This window comes from Nematocida minor, assembly GCF_024244105.1.
Source record: "Nematocida minor strain JUm1510 chromosome Unknown 7678, whole genome shotgun sequence".
Lineage (NCBI taxonomy): Eukaryota > Fungi > Microsporidia > Nematocida > Nematocida minor.
Genome location: NW_026250384.1, coordinates 1 through 15,113, shown reverse-complemented (window position 1 = coordinate 15,113; position 15,113 = coordinate 1). Strand labels below are relative to the sequence as shown.

The following is a 15,113-nucleotide window of genomic DNA, read 5'->3' as shown; positions in this document are numbered from 1 at the left end:
AAGCATACTAGCTATAACCATAATAGTACGAACAGAGATTCTAATAATAATAGTGGAGATCAAGAAAATAATGATATAGATTTCTTTATACCACTGTTTGACTGCTGGTTGAGTCTTGTGCTGCTCTGGGTGTGAGACATATCAGTAATATAATTCAAAAATTATAAATAGATAAAAATTTTATTACTAGAATGAAAATAAAAAGCGCACAGTTTCTAATAGCAGTAGTTTCCCTGCTGCAAAAGATAGAAAGCAGCAGTCAAGAGAGAGCCAATAATGGTAAAGATGGCAATAGTGGTGAAAATAGCTCTTTGTCCTTACGCTGGCATAAAACTATGCATTCTTCAACAGAGCAAAAGAAAACTTCTTCAAAACGTATATCCAATGAACCATATCCAACAATAATAATTAAAAGAGCGAGAAATGGTCTTGAAGATCCAAATTTGCAGAGCACCCCATTAGAGCACTCTGAAAATAGTGCAAACCCATCACAGCATGGCTCAAATAGCTCAGAAAGAGCGGATGTAAATGCGCATCCGGCTCAAAACGGTTACTGCACACATACAAATCGAAATGATAGCTATTATAGCCACGATAATAATAACGAGATAATAATGCCAAATCAAGATGATACACCAAATCATGTATACTCTCCGTTAGATTTACTGCTAATACTTCCAGATCTAACCTTCCTGCGTCGGGAGGATTAAACTTTTTTCTCAGAGCCATTTAAACTACAAGAATATAAGAATAGCTCTAAAGAGTTTTCATTTCAATAAATTGTAATTGGTCTTTATACTTTCCCAAAGGGCGCTATTTCATCAGCTTTTACATCTCGTCTTTTTTTGTTTTTAAGAGAGGCATCTCGTTTGCCTTTATTTTTGCTCCCGTTACTTCATTGAGTATCTGCAGTACGTTCTTGTCTATCTGAAGCCTTCTTATGTACTTTTTCTTTGTGATTTCTGGCACTTTGCTGTTCTTTAGTATGTTCATTATGTTGAATAGTTCGTATATCACAGACCATCCCCCCTGCATTCCTCTCTCGCTCAGCTCGTTCAGCACTTTGTTTATTTTTTTCTTCTTTGCGGCCATTGATGATGCAAATCCTAGGTACTTGCTGAACATTATTCTAGACGACAGCTTGATTCTGGGCTTTACAGCCGTGTAGTACGCAGCAACAGGAAAGAGTCTTTTTTCGTCTTTAGCTAGCATGCGATTGCTCACTATCTCTGCCATGCTCAGGCTATCAGACACATCCGCTGCTTCTTTCAGCGTGCATCCCTCGAGATAGTTCTCAAACACCATCAGAAGTGAGAATACTGGCTCGTCAAAAAACAAGTTTATCTTTTGGCTTGGGCTTGTGTGGCCCAGCAGGATTTCTTTTGTGACATCGAATAACGATGCGGTTGTGAAGTGTTTTCTCATCACGGTAATGTCTTCTGATGATATATTCTGCTTCTTGCTTAGGTACTGCAGCATGTTCACTGCATACCTTACATCTCCTGCAGCTGTAACTGCTATTTGCATGAGCGTGTTCTCTGGTATGGATATGCCCTCCTTGTTTGCTATATTTTTTAGCACTCCCACTGCGCTTCTGCTATCTATTTTACTGTACTGTAAAACTTTGCACTGTGCAACTATTGTTTTTATGTTTTGGCTGCTTTTGTCATTAGCTGTAAGAATTATTGGAATGGATGTTTTTTTGAATAAGCTGAGAATCTCCTGCAGGCCTCCCCTGTCATTCGCTGTCATATTCTCTATCTCCTCCATTAAAAGGACCTTGTTCTTGTGCAGATGCACTTCCCTTGTGAGAGACTGCTGTGTTGAAAGGCCCTTTACTATGGATATCTCTTGCTTACTTCTGTAGTCTGATCCGTTGTACTCTATCAGAGACAGGCCTAACTCTTTAGCAGCTAGATACACTGACAGAGTTTTGCCCACTCCTGAGGGCCCTGCTAAAAGGATCGGTTTGAGCGACATGGAGAGCAAGTGTGTCTTTAGCTGTTTTATTGCTCCGCTGTTTCCTACCACCTCTGAAAGACTCTGTGGCGCATACTTATCTGTCCATCTTTCATGCGACAGATTTGCCGTCTTTACTTTCTTTACCTCAATGGGCTGTATGACGTAGTGACTGGACATTTCGGTGAATTCTTCCTCCGAGAGGATCTTCGTGCCAGCTGCAAGGGCTTTCTTCAGCTTAGCTGGTCCTGGGTCTGCTCCTGTGACAAGATACGTAGTGGAGCCAGATACGCCAACAGTTACCTTCCCTCCTAGCTCGCGAATTCTGTTCACTAAGGTATCTCGAGGAAGAGCTGTAGTTCCAGTTACAACGAACGTGCGCCCAGTGTATGGAAGATCGTCTTCTTTTCTTTTCATAAAAAAGAAAACCACAGAGCATTTATTGCCACCACTGTAGCTCATGCAAAGTGCAGGATATTGAATAGTCTGCACTGTGTTCCAGACTTATTACAGCTGTTGCACGTATTATTTGATCCTATATCTAGTGCCTTCATTAATAACAGCAGTAATAATGGTAATGACTGGTTAGCAGTAGTATAGCAATAGTAATAATAATGGCAAATTAACTTACTGGTAGTAATTTTACAAGTAATGTATGGCAATAACGGTATTTTATGATGTAATCAGCGATAGTGAATTTAGTTATTTCTGCTAGCAGACTTAGCAGTAATCATCGGTGCATAAATATTCTTGTGAACTAAAAATAATTGTGTGCTAGCAGAAGATGTAAATAAAGTATAAATAATTTATTCTAAGACCGTTTTCTTTTTCTTAGAGGAAAGAAGCATTTTCAATCCAGTGCCTACTGATGCTACGATGGCACACCCTATAACTATCTTTTTATATGAAACAACATTCTCTTTTGCATACTTGGGAAGTTTTCCTTCTTTGTAGTCGTTTAGCTGTGTGTCAAAGTATGCCTGCACCGACTCCTTTGCCTTTCTTCTTCTTCCGTAGAACATTTGCTGCTCTGGGTTAAAGAACACGATGAGATAGTCGGACTTAAGGGCTCCAAAGTTTGTTTCTGTGAACTTTGGATATTCTGACTTATCAACAAATGTGAACACGTAGGGAGATGACGCAGCGCCTCTGTTGTTTTCATACGCTATTTCTTCAAAGTTTTCCAGCTCTTTATTTCCTCCCTCTGTAACAATGGTCACCACAGGCTTAAGACCGTGGAAAATTGAGTAGAAGTTGTCCATTCCCAGTTTGGAAATGTTTGGGAAGTGTGCATGGAAGAGCCACTCTCTGATTGCTCCTTCGTTGTTTATGTCTCCATCGTAGTAGAACTTGTTTCCGTTCTTGAACACTGCGAGCCGGAGGATAGACTCCTTCTCTTCAGACTCTATTTTCATTTTGAAAGTAGACGCGTTCATTTTCAGGTCGTGTGCTATTCTTCTGAATGCTCGATTGGCCAGGACAATGTCCGAGTAGAAGACAACAAAGGTGGGATGGGATATCTTGCTCAGCTCATCTGTTGTGATGTCTTTGAAGCTTGGCTCTACCAGCCTGCTGCAGAACTCGTGGAATGCTGCAAGCGTCATGTCTCCGTTGTACCTCATCAGTATTCCATCGTACATGACTAGAAGTCCTGGGAAGTCGTAGATGTAGTACCTTCCTGCCACTATTTCCTTATCTGCCCCGGTGTATCTGGCTATTTTTATCTCTCCGTGGAAAGATTTGTAGGTTTCCAAAAGAATGTCTTCGAGGACTTGGTCGTATGCGTTTTCAAAATAGACAATCCACGGGCCGACAAAGGAAGAGAGGAAGTCCTGCTTTGTCACGGACAGTATCTCTTGCGGCATATGCACTTCTTTCTCAAATATGCTGTGGCTTAGCCCTGTGGCCTCTGTGAACATCTCTACTATTTTTTCGTACTCCATATCTCCGGAAAACTTCAGGAGCTCTTTGTTGTCTTTGCGCAGAATAATCGTCGGGATGGCTTCTATCTCAGCTATCTCATCGTGGCACTTGGCGGTATCTACGTTATATGCGGTGATGTTTATGCCTTTTCTCTCGATTGAGTTTACTATTTTTTTTATCTTTGGAGTAATGCTTTGGCAGTGCACGCACTTTTCTGCGTAGTATTTCGTAATCGAGTAGCCCTCTGCCACAGGAAGAACCTTGCAGGTGTTGTATGTCTCAGCAAAGGCGTAATGGATAAGCAGTAAATGAACGATACCTATTATTAGCATAGAGAAATAAAGTTAATGGGCTTAAATACTTTGGAGATGCGTTTCAGTCTTGTTTCCTCTCCCGGGAAAATAAATAGAGTGAGGTAAAGTCTCAAATTGTTTAGATGAAATAGATGGTCTTATTCTGCAGAAAAGGTGTGTGGTGTAAATGCTACTATAAATGGCAGATACTTAGACTGCTGTATCTGTGAAATTTCTCTTTTTACTTTATAGTCACTAGCTGTGAATTGTTGTTATGCTCTGTTGCTATGGAAATAATATTTTATTCATGAAAAACAATAGTACGCTAAAAGACCGAAAAAGACTGTCTAGGCAATAGTTTCATGAGAAAGTGAAATAGAAGAGATAAGATAGGCTAAAAAGATGGATGGATATCTGTGAGATGCTTGTTAGTGCATGTCTTGTGAACTGGGCTAAGTTTATATTTTACTCCAATAAAACATCTATTCAAGAGGTGGACAAAGTATAAATTTATTTTTTTATTTGGACCCCCGGATCTCTGTGCAGTACTTTATTGCTGCACCGTACATTAATACAGCTAGACTAAAACCATTGATCATTTTATAAGAGTTGATGACCTGATTCTAGACACATTTATTGATTAACATCTTTTCCTACTAATAATGAATAACAAACAGGAGATATAAAGTGTATCCTAAACATGATAGACAATAATCTATACAAAAACAGATGCAATAGAGCTGATCTGTGAACTAAGATACTTTCAAGGCACCAAAGAGATGAATGTCTTACTCCTCCTTCTTATTTTCTAGTACAGCTATACTTTCTACTTCTATCGAGTCCTTTTGATTTACTATACGCCTTATCTCTGTGTGCTATATCTACTTCCAAACCCACTACGAACTTCTCAATTTTAATTAACATATGTTCTCTCTCTTATTGTGCAGGAGTGTTTGAATAATTTGTAAAATATTTTAGATATACACATGCACTCGTATGAAGAACTATTTAAAATTGCCATGCAGGGCATCTGCTATGCCTCGCATTTGGCCAGAAATGCTCCTTTGGTCACTGCCAAGCTGAAAGATGACCAGTCAGTTGTCAGTCTCTATGACGTGTCGATACAGATGATTTTCTGCTATCTGTTTAGAGACAGTCCCGTTGATATTCTGTCAGAAGAAGAAGACAACATTTTCTACAAAGAAACTCTTAAGATACTAAGAGAAAGTGTTGGCACAAGCACAGAAGAGCACAGATACATACACAGCTTTCTCAAAGAGCACTCTATATCGCTGGATAGAATGAAGCCCGTAATTCACTCTGCAAAAAAAACAGGAAATACAACAGTAGTACTCGATCCGATAGATGGCACGAGAGGGTTTATTAGTGGCAGGTCTTATTCCGTTGTTGTTTCCTGCATAGAAAATAACTCGGCTCTTTTTTCGATTATCTCCTGTCCTAAAGAGGGCATAGTCCACTACAAATGCAGCATGAACACCTCTGGGACATTTGGATATCCGCACAGAAAAAGAGTAAAAGTGTACGCGCTTGGCGATGCATACAAAGCATCCTACAGTGCTTTCCTGAACACACTGTCTCTGCATATATGCATGTCTGCTGAAAGTGCACACTCCAGCTCGCTCGTTGAAAAGTATCTGTCCAGAATGAGAGAGATATACCCAATAGTTGTTCATAGGATGGACGGACAGGGAAAGTACGCATACGTAGCTACACAGCAGATGGACATCTTCCTGCGGCTTCCCAGCCGAAAAATAGAAGAAAAAATATGGGACCACTGTGCAGGGATAGACATGAACTGTCTCTCTGTTGTAACCGATGTGTATGGTACGCCCCTGCATCCGTGCACTCCTCCAAGCTACGGCGTCCTTGCTTCTCATTGCGCGATCTTTCATAGCATATCATTGTCCATCCTTAATCAGCTATTAATATGATAGCAATTATTTTTATTATGGACTTTATTAAGATTTTGGTTGAGATAGCAGGAATACTTTTTGTAATACTATGCATGAGCATGGCCACAGGGCTGAACAGAACAGCAGAGGAGAATTTGTGCAAAGAGCAGAGACATAATCTACAAATAGCATACCGAGACATACAAAGAGAGAACACAGACATGGAAGAGTTTGGAGTAATAACGCCTGCAATAAGAAAACTGCAGTCTGATCTGAATATGGGAAAGGAAGAGTTTGCAGCTGTTTTCAACAGATACAAGCTAGACCAGCTGCGCAGTGACCGAGTGGGAGTGAAGAACTGCGATGGAGACCCGACAGACAGTGATAGTCTGCAGAAAATGACTCTGCGCGAACAGAAGAAATACATAAATGATGTGCTAAAGGGGAAGACTCCCTTGGTTACCCTGTGCCGAGATAGACCCAAGAACCAGAGCGGATTTATACGAACAAGCAAAAAGTCTATCAAGAGTGTCTGTGATACACGCGAAGAAGATGCAGTTGATGGCGAGGAAATAAAGAAATTTGTGTGGAATTCGCCCACGAACAAAATAGAAAAAATGATAGAACTGGCTGTAGTGACCATAGATGGAGATAGAACTTACTCTTCTACAAAAGTGTTAATGGACTCAATGGAGAACAGTAAAAATATATGCATTGGCAATAGCAACAGTACAGAAAGACAGTACAACCTAGAACCATCTGTTATGTCGAGAGAAGTAGACATTCTTCCGTTTACTACGAGCATGGGAGGAGATGAGCTGAACATATTTAGATTCAAAGACATAGCCAACTCAGAAAACGACAGAAATGCAGGATTTAAGTTCCTGGAGTGCCACCTAGCTGCAGACTCAAACTATACGACAATATTCAGTAATCCCTTGTGGGAAGATGCCCCAATGCACAACTACAACTCGATAAATAACGATGAGACCGATCTAGTGGTAAAACAAAAAGACCTGGAAAGAAGGATACATGCGAGGATAGCAAACCTAGAACACAATCCGCTGACTATGAAAGCATATTCCTCGCTGATAGAGAAAACGATCAATCTCGAAACAAACACTCTCAGCAGGCTTTTGATGAATGCAGCATACCTTGCTGTGCGAAGCAGTGTAGCAGGTCTGATGCTAGAGGTGGAGCCAGACCTTCTATTCTCAGATGCAAAGAATTTACACGAGAAAAAGAAAAAGCTTTCTGCTTTGATTGAATCAGCAAACATGAGATACGAAAACTTTACGAGCCCAATCAAAGGCGCTTTGGACATATGCGGGTACTTTGCAAGTAAAGACAGGATGCTTGTGTTCCATCCAACAACATTTGCTCCCTCGAATGAATTTGTAGAGTTCATAACCCTGGTGGCCAAAGCAAGAATATGCGATGTAGAGTCCTTTGAAGAGAAAAGAAGAGTAAAAGTGGCTGGCATGCGGCAAGAAATAAAAAATCTGCGCATAAAGAAGCCTAGAAAATCCAAACAGAAAAACATAGTAAATGCATCGCATGCAGAGAGAGAAAGGGCAATAAGATACGAGAACGCGCTGGCAGAGGAAGAGGCATGGACTGTGCATATAAAGCTCAATAAAATACTAAAAGACGTGATAAGTCTTAGTATAGAAGATGAGATGAACCTGATAAAGAACTATCTCATGCAGATACTCATTGTAACGAAGGAGATATCCCTGCTCCACATTGAAATAACAGAGCTCCCAGAGTACAGCTCGTGCTTGAAGCATAAAGATGACCCCATCGGTAGCAAGGCCCCTGTTATCCAGGAACAGATAGCCAATAACCTGCTGAACAAGCTATTGTTGAGAAAAGATCTATTCAACTCCATCCTTGCAGTTATATCAACACAAAAAGAGCTGTACAGAGAAAAAGGCCTGATCTACGACTCTATTAAGATGAACCCGTACGACCTTCTGTTGAAACATGCCCTAGAGCTTCCAAAGAAAAGGCTAGATGTTATGGAAAACTATATAAAGTATAAACTGTCGGACATAATGCCAAAGCCAACGAACAAGTGTCTGAAAAACGAAAAAGACCTGCTCACCTGCAGAGAGTTGGAAAGTATAATAGCAGATGAAAAATTAAGAAACAGCAAATTTGGAGTAGCATACAATACAGCAACGAACGCTTTAGTGGACAACAGAAAAAAACAAAAAAATACACAGCATCCCAGCACAGGTAGCACACAAGGACAGAGCAATGTCTATAGTCCAAGCACTGCACAAAGACTTGCCATCACTCCAGAGAGAAACGCTTCTGTTCCTGAACCAATTAATACCGCAGATCAAAATAATGAATGGTACTATTTACAGGCTTTTCATTTTAACGTTCCAACACATTACTCGCGCAATGCCCAACGCAGCATTGCCAACCAATCATCAAGCTATAGTAACGAAAATAGACAGGTGGATGGAGATAGCAATGGACAGAGGCATCTTAGTGATAATAGGCAGACAATTATTACTGATAGCAGCAGAATCTCAGAGCATGCACAAGCTAATCGCCAAGGCGTTCACTCTGCAGATAGTGCTCAAAGCCATAGCCATACACCAAGCACAGGAAACAGTCAGGAGCTTAGTCAGAGTCATAGATCCCATCCGAGCTCAGGCACAAGGCGCATGGAAGGCTCCTCAGATCGCACTGCTTTTGAAGGCCATGGGGTACCTTCGAGAACAAATCAGGACGATTCTCAAGGTCCTTGGGGTGATGCAGACATACATCAAAATTCTCGTGTCCACGGTTGAGTTAATAAAAGGAGCATTGGCAATGCTGCAAAAAGCACCCATAGGAGATTTGGTGAGAATAGTAGCCCAAAAAATAGCAGAAATATCGAGAAAAATCATCCAGCGGACACAGGAGCTCAAAAGAACACATACTCTGCAGATACTTCTGAAAAGAATGACAGCACACATACTGGTGGCCAAAGCAATGTCAATGCAAGAGCTATCAGCAGTAATACTTCAGACGATAAGCTTACTCCAGTCTCCTCTGAAAAAAATGCACACAGGGCTACTCCAAATGCAGACAACAATCAAAATAGTGCACAGCGGAATAGTTTTCATCCAAGAGATCATGGAAAGAACCTGAAATCTAGCCAAAATAGCGTAAATCTCAATACTCTAGCAGAAGAACACAGCAGCGATGAAAAGAACACCGAAAGAGAAGAAACAGCACAAGGCAATAGCAATAGTCCAAAGAGTGAATTTAGAAATAAATTTGCACGGGAGAATACTACAGATGAAACTTTAGCAGAAGCTAAATGGAGAAGCCCCATCTTCACATTAATTAACTAACCACCAGGATAATAAGAACTATCAAATAGCTGTGTTTTTATTCTGCCTTACTTCCACAACATGAATAAAAATAACTTATTGTCATTTACCGTCTATTTTACAGCTCACAGAGTGTAATCACAACTCTTCGGTTATTCTCTTAGCATTTTACAATTCTACGCTCTACACACCTCTACCTCCCACTACAAGAGACAGACAAAGCAAGCTCAGAGCTAGTGAGCTCCAGAGTAGAAAATGTAACAAAAAGTATAAACATGTACAAAAATAAGCAAGGTAGACTTTAAGAATGTTTAACTTTATAATTATATTTATTACACTGCTGTATTTACTGTTGTGTCCACTGCTAGTGTCAGGGTTGTCTCTGCGGGCCTGTACACTCCGATGAAAACGTCAGCTAGCTCGTACATGTTCTCCCTCAGACTGATCACGAGGAACTGGCAGTCTCTTGCTCTCTCTGCTATGAACTGTCCTACAATGCCCACATTCTTGTAGTCCAAGGCTGCGTCTATCTCATCCATCACGTAGAAGCTGTTGGGATGGTACTCATGGAGAGCAAATATCAGGGAGAGTGATGCCAGTGTCCTTTCTCCTCCGCTTAGCTGCGATATGCTCTTCCAGCTCTTCCTGGGCGGCATGACGCTCATCACAACTCCTTCAGAGAACGGGTCCAGATAGTCCACTGCTTCTATCTCAGCATCTCCTCCAAAGGTAAGCCTGCTGTACACCCTTTTCAGCTCCTGGTTTATCTTGCGTATACTACTCAGGAACTTGTTCACTCTTTCCTCTTTAAGCATTCCCAGCCTCTCTTTTTCCTCTTTTTCTCTTTCTTCTTTCTCCAAGAGAACATCCAGCTCTTTCTGCGTCGCTTCTTTCTTCTCTTCATAGAGGATGTACGTGTCTACATCACTTATTATACTGCTGCCATCTGCTATCTGCATATTCACTGCATCTGTGTCTGCTGTTTCGTACGCTGTGTAGTACTTGCCTAGTCTCTTCTGTATGCTGTGCAGACTTTCTGCAATGGCTTCTGCTTCTTTTTCGAGCTCTTTTTCTTTTCTCTCCATCTCTTCCATTCTACTCGCTGTTTCTCTTATTTCTCCTTCTATCTCTGCCTCTTTGCTGCGTATTACGTCTATCTCTCTTATTTCTCTCATTCTTTTCTCTTCGTGCTCTCTTACTCTTTCTCTGCTCTCTCGCATGGTCCTTTCAGCTGCTTCCATGGCATTTCGTGCTTCTTTCTCTTTTTCTGTGTCTATCGCTTTGCCTGCTTCGTCTATTTTCTCCTGTGTCATCTGCGCCTTTTTCTGTGCGCTGGATATGTCTGCAGCACTGGCTACTCTTTCCAGGAGGGCCTTCTCTATCTCCCTGTTCCTGCAGTTCAGCGTGAACAAAACTTCCTCTATTCCAGAGAGCGTGGCCTTCATTTCTCTGTACATAGCCCCTCCCTCTACTTCCATCTGTTTCTCTATCTCCTTCACCTTCTGTTCCATTTCTTTTTCTATCTTCTCCATTTCTTCTACTTTTTTCACCAAAGCATCTTCCTCTGCATCTACAGACTCTTTTGTGCTACCGCTGCTATTTCTACTCTCCATCTCCTTTCTCTTCTTCTTAGCCAGCTCCAGGCTCTTTTCCAGGCTCTTCATAGTGCTTTCTGCTGCTTCCCATCTCTTCCTGTGTGCTTCTGCTGCTGCAGCCTTCTTCTCAGCCTTTCTCACAGCTTCCTCCACTCTCTGCATTCCTTCCTCTGCCTCCTTCACTGCCTCTCGTGCTTTTTCTATCTCCTTCCTTGTTTCTTTAGGCGTCTTCCTCGCAGCCATCTGCACTATCTGCACCGGACTACTGCTCATCAGCCCGCTCTTATCGATTACCTGCCCTCCCTCAGTCACTACCTTCGGTCTGTCTCGCATAAATGCTCTTTTCATTGCCGTGTCTAAATCCCCTACAACGAGCGTATCCCCTAGTATGTGGTAGAAACACTTTACGTACTCTTTCCTGCAGCTGACCTTATCCACCAGCCTATTTGCATCTCTGCTATCCCGCACTTCCCCGAGCCTGTCCATAACGAGGATAGTGTGCCTCCCTAGGCTCCTTTTCTTTATCACGTCCAAACACTTCTCTGCTGTTTCTGTTGTATCCACCACCAGACTGTGCAGCCCTCCTCTTCCCACTGCGCTCACTGCCATTGCATACTTTCTATCCACTGTTCCCAGGTCTCTTACTCTACCGCAGTATCCTTCTATCTTTACTAAATACTCTCTCAGCCTGTCGTCTATCTCGCTGCTCTCCCCCTCCTTCACCAGTGCCTCCAGAACATTCTCTCTCTTTCGTATCTCTACCTCTGTTTCCTCTTGTATTCTGCAGATCTCTTCCATCTGTTTAGCATACTTTCCATGCGCACTCTTATCATACGCATCTCTATCCTCTCTTACTCTCTTCATCTCCTCTGGTATTCTCTTTATCTCTTCCTCTATCTCTTCTACCTTCTTCTCCATCTCCTTCCTCTCTCCTCTTTTCTTTCTCAGCTCGTCTTTGTACACCTTTCCCTTGCGCATCTGCTCCACCAGCACGCTCTGCGCACTTTCCAGCGCATCCTTCACCCGGCCACCTTTCTTCCCTTCTATCTTTCTTATCTTCTTCTCTATCTCTTCTTTCCTTCTCTCATCTTCCTGCATCCGCGCTCTGTTTTCCTTCAGCTCCTTCTCGTGCTCCTCCTTTCTCTTCTCGCCCTCTTCCTTCGCTCTCTCCAGCCGCGCAACCTCTTCTACCTGTAAGGCCATCTGCTCTGCACTCTTTGCCCGGTGCATCTCGTGCAGCCTGTTCTCGCTGCTCACTTTCTCGCTCGCCTTCTTCTGCCGTAGATACGCTTGCTCTGCATCGTGGTGCTCTGTCTGCGCCTGCTCGTGTGCCTGTGCGTGCTGGCTCTCTGCAGATTGCGCTTTTTCTTTTTTCTTTTTTAGCGCTTCCAGCGCCTCGTGGGACACGTGCTGCTTGTCTGTGCGCGACTGATGAAGAGTTTTTATCTCTTGGGCCGTCTCTGCTATTATGGCTCGCCGCTTGATGCTTGCTCCTATGTGCGATGCTATGCGCTGCCGCGAGAGATCAGCCTTTGGCTGTAGATACAAGCACTCTTTCTCTGTGAAGTGATACTCTGCTCTGTGCCTCTCAGCTACCTCTCTCCTTGCCTGCACCTCTGCCTCTGCTTCTTTTATCACCTCTGCATACACACTTGTTCCTACGATCTCTTCCAGATACTCCACGAGCCCTACGCTCTCTCCCGATCCCTTTGCCTTCATCTGCGAGATGCTCTCTATCTCCCCCTGCAGTATCATGAACCGGTTGTTCACTAAATCTACATTGTACTCCTTCATCAGCTCAGTGACTCTCTCCTGCGGGACACTTTCCCCGTTGATGCTGTACACGCTCTTTCCCTTCGCCATCACTGCACGAGAGACCGCCACTCGCCCTCCTGCCCCATCGCACATCTCAATCGACACGCTCGCTCTTGTTGGCCTGGGCTCTCCCGAATGTATCAGATCCTCAGCCCGCGTGTGCCGCAGCTTCTTTGCCTTGAATCCCAGCACAAACAGGATGCAGTCTATCACATTGCTCTTCCCTGACCCATTGGGCCCTACTATCGTGTTAAACCCCCTTCCAAAGGGCCCTATTGTGTGCTGCCCTTTGTAGCTCTTGAAGTCCTCCACAACTATTCTCTCTATATATACTCTCTTTGCTTTTTCCTCCATTCTAAAAAATATTCTCGCACTTTCTATTAATACACACCGCTGCACCCTGATACACACTAACCACCTCACCACAAACACATTCACACTCTCTCCACATATACGCTGCCTATTGTCTGCCACGCCCTTTACACCATAAACCACCTATCTATAACATACTATCACCACATCTTTACTAATTAATTGTATACTTCCTATTTAGGATATATTGATACTTCAAATACACACCTATCCTGCACACAGCTGCATATCCATCCACTCCTCTTCTACTTCTGCACACAATATGCTCTAGCCAGCGAGTACTGCACTCTCTTCTAATTTTGATCAAACACTCTGGTGCACAGAATAAATACTCTACAGGAATAAAAGTATATTTTTAATATTTCAAATACTTCTTTATTCTTTCATAAACCATACACCATTGAAAAAGTACACTTTTATTTGCATTTACAACACCAGCTGTCTTACACTGCAAGAGCTCCAATGAGTGTGAAATGAGAAATAGCACTGAAATATACCGAGCAATCACAAAAACTACTCCACGCTTTCGGGTGCGCCGCTATGCCGGAGGGAAGTATGCTCCATAGAGCACTGCATATGCAATGCCAAAGCACACATAGCCAAAGAGGCCTAGCCTCCATATCCCGCCCTTCTGGAAGATCTCAGAGAGCTCCCAGTAGATGACGGGGTTGTATGACACAAACCTGAAGTGCATGTTCATGTGGATGAAGAAAATCGATAGAAACACCTGGAACAAAAGAACACACTGCAAGAACATCCTAATAAGCGGGAATGTCTCAGAGCCTCTCTTCTTCTGCTGCATCTTACCATCTTCTGCTGCGGTCTGTCCGATCTTCTGTGTTAGAATATCATCGCCCAGAGCAGATCTATCTCTGTTCTCCTTCTGTTCCTTCCCCTTTATTTCCGATCTTTTGTTTTTTCTTGCTCTCACCACGTGCCCAGTCGCCTGCTTACAAAGAGAGTACAGAAAACTTTTCTCTCTGAGCAAATAGCTGCCCATAACACAGCAGGAGAGTATTATGAACGGAAACCCAACAAGAAAGTTGGGAATATTCTTGCCGTGTCTGTAGAACTCGAGAAATCCCTGCTCCCAATATTTGCTCTGTATGTAAGAATAAGGCAGCGTGGTTATATACGGGAATCTAGCAACCCACCAGTACAGCTGTATGCCTGCAAAGACGAGGATAGGCAATAGAGACAGCACAGCGCTCGATAAATAGGAGTATGCTCCTGCTAGCCCAAGGAATACCACAGGAGCCAGGATAAATCCATTTGATCTAACAGTGGAGGCCAAAACCATCCACACAGCAGAGAGAGCATCCTGTGAGAGCACGCTATTTATAGACAGAAGCACAAACATGCTGAACAAAGACTCAGTGTACAGAGAAGAGTAAATAATGGAGCAGGGGCTGAAACAGAAGAGAAAGCATGCCTTCACAGCGCTATCTCTGCCCAGGTACTTCTCAGTCATTCTGAAGAGAATAAGAGAAGAAATGAGGAACGAAAGATTGGATATTACAGCGCCTGCAGATACCATGGAAAGACCGCAGTGCGATAGAGCTCTGATAAGCATGGGGTACAGGGGAAAGAAAGCAGTCATATTCTCTGTTATGTACCCGTCCCTGGCTATTTTGTAGAAGAAGATGGCATCCCAGCGCACCAGGAAAAGAAAAGGACTAGAATCGCCGAGTAGAGAGTAAGAGTAGTCGTGGTGCGGAATGAAGTAGGAAGAAAGAGCACAGGACCCAAGAGATACAACTCTAGATGCGCTCCAGATCGCAAGAGGATCAATCATAAACAAAAAAATATAAACAAAGAAATATAAAAAACATCCCCGACGGGACTCGAACCCACAACCTTTGCCTTAGGAAGGCAATGCTCTTCCTTGAGCTACGGGGACACTAGCTG

General features: G+C 42.9%; 7 protein-coding genes across 7 annotated transcripts; 3 read left to right on the top strand and 4 right to left on the bottom strand.

Annotated features, from left to right (window-relative positions):
* Positions 1-191: 191 nt before the first annotated feature.
* On the top strand, positions 192-710 carry NEMIN01_1619 (uncharacterized protein; the record flags this gene model as incomplete). Its single annotated transcript, XM_051477561.1, has 1 exon — positions 192-710. The coding sequence occupies one exon, from the start codon at positions 192-194 to the stop codon at positions 708-710; it is 519 nt and encodes a 172-aa protein (XP_051333521.1).
* A 118-nt stretch (positions 711-828) lies between these two features.
* NEMIN01_1618 (replication factor C subunit 1) lies at positions 829-2,376 on the bottom strand (the record flags this gene model as incomplete). The annotated part of the gene is made up of 1 exon (XM_051477560.1): positions 829-2,376. One exon carries the CDS (start codon positions 2,374-2,376, stop codon positions 829-831), a length of 1,548 nt encoding a protein of 515 aa, XP_051333520.1.
* Positions 2,377-2,765: 389 nt separating this feature from the next.
* NEMIN01_1617 (uncharacterized protein) lies at positions 2,766-4,214 on the bottom strand (the record flags this gene model as incomplete). The annotated part of the gene is made up of 1 exon (XM_051477559.1): positions 2,766-4,214. One exon carries the CDS (start codon positions 4,212-4,214, stop codon positions 2,766-2,768), a length of 1,449 nt encoding a protein of 482 aa, XP_051333519.1.
* A 947-nt stretch (positions 4,215-5,161) lies between these two features.
* Positions 5,162-6,127, top strand: NEMIN01_1616 (3'(2'), 5'-bisphosphate nucleotidase; the record flags this gene model as incomplete). Its single annotated transcript, XM_051477558.1, has 1 exon — positions 5,162-6,127. The coding sequence occupies one exon, from the start codon at positions 5,162-5,164 to the stop codon at positions 6,125-6,127; it is 966 nt and encodes a 321-aa protein (XP_051333518.1).
* A 17-nt stretch (positions 6,128-6,144) lies between these two features.
* Positions 6,145-8,895, top strand: NEMIN01_1615 (uncharacterized protein; the record flags this gene model as incomplete). Its single annotated transcript, XM_051477557.1, has 1 exon — positions 6,145-8,895. One exon carries the CDS (start codon positions 6,145-6,147, stop codon positions 8,893-8,895), a length of 2,751 nt encoding a protein of 916 aa, XP_051333517.1.
* Positions 8,896-9,755: 860 nt separating this feature from the next.
* On the bottom strand, positions 9,756-13,187 carry NEMIN01_1614 (structural maintenance of chromosome 4; the record flags this gene model as incomplete). Its single annotated transcript, XM_051477556.1, has 1 exon — positions 9,756-13,187. The coding sequence occupies one exon, from the start codon at positions 13,185-13,187 to the stop codon at positions 9,756-9,758; it is 3,432 nt and encodes a 1,143-aa protein (XP_051333516.1).
* A 556-nt stretch (positions 13,188-13,743) lies between these two features.
* Positions 13,744-15,000, bottom strand: NEMIN01_1613 (GPI mannosyltransferase 2; the record flags this gene model as incomplete). Its single annotated transcript, XM_051477555.1, has 1 exon — positions 13,744-15,000. The coding sequence occupies one exon, from the start codon at positions 14,998-15,000 to the stop codon at positions 13,744-13,746; it is 1,257 nt and encodes a 418-aa protein (XP_051333515.1).
* Positions 15,001-15,113: the final 113 nt, after the last annotated feature.